This window comes from Scylla paramamosain, unplaced genomic scaffold, assembly GCF_035594125.1.
Source record: "Scylla paramamosain isolate STU-SP2022 unplaced genomic scaffold, ASM3559412v1 Contig2, whole genome shotgun sequence".
Lineage (NCBI taxonomy): Eukaryota > Metazoa > Arthropoda > Malacostraca > Decapoda > Portunidae > Scylla > Scylla paramamosain.
The window spans coordinates 3,880,001-3,887,500 of record NW_026973667.1 but is presented as its reverse complement, the minus strand read 5'-3'; the positions used below and the strand labels follow the sequence as shown (position 1 = coordinate 3,887,500).

Below are 7,500 nucleotides of genomic sequence, written 5' to 3'. Positions count from 1 at the left end.
TCTATTTATTATTTATTTATTTATTTATTTTTGTTCTGTTAAAGTTGGCAGGTCTGATAAGGACTGTGTGGCTTTCTATCTCTTATTTTATGATATTTATACTGTATTTCTTTATTTTATACACTAGGCAAAACTTATTAGAAAAATGGAATCCGTAATGATTCATGTATTAACTGTTTTATTGCGGACGTTATTAAAATTCAATGTATTTACTGGGCTGTGCTGAGAGCAGTTCCCAGTATGATGGTGTGTGGGAAAATACTGGCCATTATATTCCTTGTATTTATGGGGCTGTGTTGAGAGGAGAGTGTGATGGTCTCTGGGAAACACATGCAGCCAGCTTGTGCATCACTAGCATGACATGCAGCCAGCTTGTGCATCACTACCATCTGAAGAGTTGTGGTGGAACGTGCAGAAAATTGTGTGTAAATGAGTATCACAACACCAGCTCACTTTCTCTCCAGCATTACAAGAGTGTGTTGATCTTGTTGTCATGAAGGCATTGAAAATTACTCCATTTACTCATCAACATTATAACTCCATCCACTCTTCTCCTGATTACTGACAGCTGGTTTTGTGAAGGCTAGAAAGTGCCTGGTGCTGAAGAGGTTACAGCTTCAGAGAGAGAGAGAGAGAGAGAGAGAGAGAGAGAGAGAGAGAGAGAGAGAGAGAGAGAGAGAGAGAGAGAGAGAGAGAGAGAGAGAGAGAGAGAGAGAGAGAGAGAGAGAGAGAGAGAGAGAGAGAGAGAGAGAGAGAGAGAGAGAGAAATATTAGGTTTACCAATCCCACAATATACTTCTAAACATATATACCTAATACATCTGCTGCAATTATTACTGTTTATATATTTACTATTTTAATTCCTGTTATGGTGAGCAAATCAAGAGACTGTATTATATTTATTTTGAGTTATTCTTTCACCTATCTATCTGTATACCTGGCTGGCAACACACACACACACACACACACACACATTCACACTCTGGGGGGAAAGGGACAGTAGTAGTTGTAATAGTAGTAGTAGTATAGTAGTAGTAGTAGTAGTAGTAGTAGTAGTAGTAGTAGTAGTAGTAGTAGTAGTAGTAGTAGTAGTAGTAGTAGTAGTAGTAGTAGTAGTAGTGGTGGTGGTGGTGGTGGTGGTGGTAACTGTAGAAGTAGTAGTAGTAGTAGTAGTAGTAGTGGTGATGGTGGTGGTGGTTGTAGTAATTGTAGTAGTAGTAGTGATGGTAGTAGTAGTAGTAAGTCTATGTCTCTATAACAGGCCAGCAATGACACACACACATGAAGTCATATATTTTATAGATCATGTAACATGAAAACAAAAGTGTGTTTGTGTATTCCTTGTATTCATGCTGTACATAGAGATGTATCTTTTATATTGATATTAAGAAAATATATTCTGACTTTATCTTTTTTTTTTTTTTTAGTGATGTGAAAAAATAAATGCAGCTTTTAGTACTTTATTTTGAAATGCATCTTTTATATTACTTATTTCAGATACAAATGTTAATTATACAGCACCCAGGTGTGTGTGGGAATGTGCAGAGGGAATGGAGAGAAATGTGGTGATCTGCCAGGTGTGTGTGGGAATGTGCACAGGGACTGAAGAGAAATGTGGTGATCTGCCAGGTGTGTGTGGGAATGAAGAGAAATGTGGTGATGAATGACACACACAAATGACAAAACTTATCAAGGAATAGAAAAAAAAATAAATTAAAAAATAAAGCAAAATATATACAGATACATAAAAGTATGGAAGGAAAATAATAATAATAATAATAATAATAATAATAATAATAATAATAATAATAATAATAATAATAATAATAATAATAGTAATAATAATAATAATAATATGTAGTAATGAGACAATATATACAAGCATTAGAAAGAAGAAAAGACAAGAAGATAAATAAATGGCAACAATAACAAGACATACAAAAAATACAAATTTATGGAACAAAAAATCAATCAAATAAATAAAATAAATACAAATAATAATAATAAAAAATAAATAAATAAGTAAAAAAATACACATGCAAAAAATGAGATACATAAAATTAGAGAAACCAACACTAAAAAAAAAATAAAAAAAAAGAAAAAAAATAATAATAATGACAAAAAAATAATAAAAATAATAACAATAATAATAATAATAATAATAATAATAATAATAATAATAATAATAATAATAATAATAATGACAAAAAAAACACCACTAGCCTTCACAATCCAAAAAATTCAATACAACCCCCAAAAAAGATCCAAAAATGACAAAATATTCCTAGAAATCCCCAAACAGGGACTCTTCATCTAAACCTTCCAGCATTTCCTTCACCTCCTCCTCCTCTGCCTGGCTCCAAAACATGCTTGAATTTAAGGCCCCATTTTTAACCTCTGGTGGGCGTGTCGGGGGTTGAGAGGGCGTGTGGTGGACAGGGAAAGGCCTATTGCTGAGATCTATAGGCCTATTGTATGTTTGTGTAGGCCAGTTGGAGTGTGGTGGGTGATTTAGTGACCTTGGGTTCTGTGTAGGCCTACATGTTTGTGTGTTTGGGTTATTTAGCCTAGAAACTGCTTTGTTAGGGTTATATTGGCTCTGTGTAGATACTGTTGGCACCCCTGGCACTCCCACACCCTTCCCAGGCACCCCCATAGGCACTCTACCCTGCAGCACCCCTGCAGCCACTCCTCTCCCCTGTGGCACTCCTGTTGGCACCCCTCCAGACAATGCTCCTCTCTGTGGCACTCCTACACTATTGCTAGGCACTCCCCTCCCCTGTGGCATCCCTGTTGGCACCCCCATAGGCACTCTACCCTGCAGCAACCCTGCAGCCACTCCTCTCCCCTGTGGCACTCCTGTTGGCACCCCTCCAGACAATGCTCCTCTCTGTGGCACCCCTACACTATTGCCAGGTACTCCCCTTCCCTGTGGCACTCCACCAGACATGCCTCTTCCCTGTGACATCCCTCTACCCTGTGGCACTCCCAAAGGCACCCCTCTCCCCTGCTGTACCCCTGATGGCATTCCTCTCCCTTGTGACACTCCTACACCCCTACCAGGCACCCCTCTCCCCTGTGGCACTCCACCAGACACCCTACCAGTGCTCCCAGACACACAGTACCCCTTTGAAACAGACACACATGATGAACTAGCAACATTCCCCCCTGTGTGAGAGAACAGGGGGCCGGCATCAACCCCTGGCACTGCAGCAGCACTGTCCTCCACCTCCTCTATGACAGCACAGGGGCCACACACATCTGCTGACCCAACCAAGTCTACCAGTACCTCAGAACAATTGAACGCCTGAAGGTTTGTTTTGGTCACTTTCCCAGTGTCGTCAGGTGTGTAGATGGCAATGATGGTGGCTGGCGTGATGTTGAGGTAGTGACGCTGGCCCCGTGACACACCCCGGTCCCTGGTGAGGCCTGGGGAGAGGACTGTGACACCGCGTAACACCAGAACAGCCCCTGGGGTGAGTGTGTGCCCCAGCTCTTGCAGCACAGAGGGTGTGATGGTGGCACGGATCTCTCCTGCAGAAGTAGTTTTCGTAGTGGAGGAAATCGTAGTAGTAGTAGAAGTAGTAGTAGTAGTAGTTGTTGTTGTATTACTTGTTAGAAAAGTAGCAGGTGTAGTAATTATAGTAGTGGTGAAAATAAGAAAAGTAGTGATAACAACAGGAAAAAAAGTTGTAGTAGCAGTAGTGGTACTAGTAGTGACACCCATTGTAGTAGTAGTGGTCAGAGTTGCTGAAATAGCAGTAGCAAAAGTAGTAGTAGTAGTAGTAGTAGAAGTTGTAGCAGTAGTAGTAGTAGTAGCAACAGTAATAATACAGTAATAATCATAAAAAAGACAAAAAAAAAACAAAAACAACCTAACCTAACCCAACACAACCAAACCAAACCTAATCAAACCTAACCTAACCTAACCTAACCTAACCAAACCTAACCTAACCCAACACAACCAAACCTAATCAAACCTAACCTAACCTAACCTAACCCAACACAACCAAACCAAACCTAATCAAACCTAACCTAACCTAACCTAATCAAACCTAACCTAACCTAACCTAACCAAACCAAACCTAATCAAACCTAACCTAACACAACCAAACCAAACCAAACCTAATCAAACCTAACCTAACCTAACCCAACACAACCAAACCAAACCTAATCAAACCTAACCTAACCTAACCTAACCAAACCTAACCTAACCCAACACAACCAAACCAAACCTAATCAAACCTAACCTAACCTAACCCAACACAACCAAACCAAACCTAATCAAACCTAACCTAACCTAACCTAACCTAACAAAACCTAATCAAACCTAACCTAACCTAACCTAACCAAACCAAACCTAATCAAACCTAACCTAACCTAACCTAACAGAACCAAACCAAACCAAACCTAATCAAACCTAACCTAACCTAACCTAATCAAACCTAACCTAACCTAACCTAACCTAACCTAACACAACCAAACCAAACCAAACCTAATCAAACCTAACCTCACTACTATTACATTAAACCCATCACCACCACCCACCTGTCAGGTCACGCAATGTCACGGTAGGACACGACTGGGTCACATCCACACTTTTGACCTTCACTGCCAGGAAGGGAACACGCCTGACCCCTGCACCCCCTCTCAGGCTGGCCCGTCGCACCGCCCAGCGTACAGTGAACACCCCTAAAGGTCCTGCTGGATCATCTGGGTCAAGGCTGAGGTCATCTACCATCTGCTGCCAAGGTTCTGAGGTCACATCATCACATGTTTGTGAGCTGACCACTACTGGCTGTTGAGAGAGAGAGAGAGAGAGAGAGAGAGAGAGAGAGAGAGAGAGAGAGAGAGAGAGAGAGAGAGAGAGAGAGAGAGAGAGAGAGAGAGAGAGAGAGAGAGAGAGAGAGAGAGAGAGAGAGAGAGAGAGAGGAATGTTCAGTTTGGTAGTTTCAATTTATATTTCAAAATTTCCTTATAATAAATTGAAGTAATATGATAAATGTTATAAGGAGGTAGATAAAGTAGTGGGGAAAGATTGAGAATACTGGTTAATTCTTGCATCAAGGAGATGGACAGAATAGTGGTGAAAGAATGACAATACTGATTGACTCTTGCATTAGAGAGGCGGACAGAATAGGGGTGAGAGAAAGAAGAAAGTGTTGTGCAGCAAGGTTGCAGGAGGAGGGGAGTTAAGCAGTTAGATCAGAATGGCAGTTAGCATGAAAATAGCAGTAGAAGATAGCTAGAGATGCAACATTGAGGCAATGAGAGAGAGACTGAAGACAGTCAGTTAGAGGAGAGGAGTTGATGAGATGAAAAGCGTTTGATTCCACCGTCCGGCAGAGCGGTATGAGTGGAACGCCCCCCAGACATGTGAAGTATACTCCATACATAGATGGACAGGGCCCCTGTACAGAGTTAGCAGCTGTGGGGGGGAGGGGGGATGAGAAAAATTGGCAAAGATGTCTCAGAACACCTAACTTCATAGAAGCTGTTTTAGCTAGAGATGGAATTTGAAATTTCCAGTTTAGATTATAAGTAAAGGACAGACCAAGGATGTTCGGTGTATAAGAGGGGGGCAGTTGAGTGTCACTGAAGAAGACGGGATAGTTGTCTGGAAGGTTGTGTCGAGTTGATAGATGTAGGAATTCAGTTTTTGATGCATTGAACAATATCAATCAGAAATTTCAGAAAGATCAGAAGTCAGGCGTTCTGTGGTTTCCCTGCATGAACAGTTTACTTGCTGAAGGGTTAAACATCTGTGAAAAGACGTGGAAAAGTGCAAGGTGGTATCATCAACGTAGGAGTGGATAGGACAAGAAGTTTGGTTTAGAAGGTCATTGATGAATAGTAGGAAGAGAGTGGGTGACAGGACAGAACCCTGAGGAACACCACTGTTAATAGATTTAGAAGAACAGTGATGGTCTACCACAGCAGCAATAGAACAGTCAGAAAGGAAACTTGAGATAAAATTACAGAGAGAAGGATAAAAGCCGTAGGAGGGTAGTTTGGAAATCAAAGCTTTGTGCCCGATTTTATCAAAAGTTTTTTGACATGTCTAAGGCAACAGCAGAAGTTTTACCAAAATCTGTAAAAGAGGATGACCAAGACTCAGTAAGGAAAGCCAGAAGATCACCAGTAGAGTGGCCTTGACAGAACCCATACTGGTAATAAGATAGAAGGTTGTGAAGTGATAGATGTTTAAGAATCTTCCTGTTGAGGATGGATTAAAAAATTTCAGATAGACAAGAAATTAAGGCAACAGGATGGTAGTTTGAGGGATTAGAACAGTCACCCTCTTTAGGAACAGGTTGAATGTAGGCAAACTTCCAGCAAGAAGGAAAGGCAGATGTTGACAGACAGAGCTGAAAGAGTTTTGACTAGGCAAGGTGCAAGCACGGAGGCACAGTTTTGGAGAACAATAGGAGGGACCCCATCAGGTCCATAAGCCTTCCGAGGGTTTAGACCAGCGAGGGCATGGAAAACATCATTGCGAAGAATTTTAATAGTTAGCATGAAGTAGTCAGAAGGTGGAGGAGAGGGAGGAACAAGCCCAGAATTATACAAGGTAGATTTTTAGCAAAGATTTGAGTGAAGAGTTCAGCTTTAGAGATAGATGTGATAGCAGTGGTGCCATCTGGCTGAAATAAATGAGGGAAAGAAGCAAAGTTATTGGAGATATTTTTGGCTAGATGCCAGAAGTCACGAGGGGAGTTAGATCTTGAAAGGTTTTGACACTTTCTATTAATGGAGTTTTTTGGCTAGTTGGAGAACAGACTTGGCATGGTTCCAGACAGAAATATAAAGTGCATGAGATTCTGGTGATGGAAGGCTCAAGTATCTTTTGTGGGCCACCTCTCTATCATGTATAGCATGAGAACAGGCTGTGTTAAACCAAGGTTTAACACAGTGAGGAATGTACACCTCCATGCCAGACACTATCACCTCTGTTATGCGCTCGGCACACAAAGACAGGTCTCTGTCACAGAAGCAGTAGTCATTTCAAGGAAAATCAGCAAAATACCTCCTCAGGTCCCCCCAACTAGCAGAAGTAAAATGCCAGAGGCACCTACACTTAGGGGGATCCTGAGAAGGGATTGTTGCAATAGGACAAGATACAAATATGAGATTGTGATCAGAGGAGCCCAACTGAGAAGAGAGAGTGACAGCATAAGCGGAAGGATTAGAGATTGGGAAAAGGTCAAGAATGTTGGGTGTATCTCCAAGATGATCAGGAATGGAATACATGTAGGATGTTGCAACAATTGCTCTAGGTTGTGGAGGATAGCAAAGTTGAAGGCTAGTTCACCAGGATGGTCAGTGAAAGGAGAGGAAAGCCAAAGCTGGTGGTGAACATTGAAGTCTCCAAGAATGGAGATCTCTGCAAGAGGGAAGAGAGTCAGAATGTGCTCCACTTTGGAAGTTAAGTGGTCAAAGAATTTCTTATAGTCAGAGGAATTAGGTGAGAGGTATACAGCACAGATAAATTTAGTTTGA

At 41.3% G+C, this 7,500-nt stretch overlaps 1 protein-coding gene across 3 annotated transcripts in view; it reads right to left on the bottom strand.

Annotated features, from left to right (window-relative positions):
* Nucleotides 1–1,282: 1,282 nt before the first annotated feature.
* The window catches only part of LOC135096071 (uncharacterized), a 12,928-nt gene continuing 6,710 nt past the window's right edge, over nt 1,283–7,500 (bottom strand). For all 3 annotated transcript variants that reach the window (XM_063997303.1, XM_063997305.1, XM_063997304.1), the window contains 2 exons: nt 4,549–4,798; nt 1,283–3,534 (listed from right to left, as the gene is read on the bottom strand). In XM_063997303.1, the coding sequence (XP_063853373.1) occupies nt 2,285–3,534; nt 4,549–4,798 (1,500 nt within the window). In that variant the 3' untranslated portion in view covers nt 1,283–2,284. The remainder of the gene's footprint in view (nt 3,535–4,548; nt 4,799–7,500) is intronic.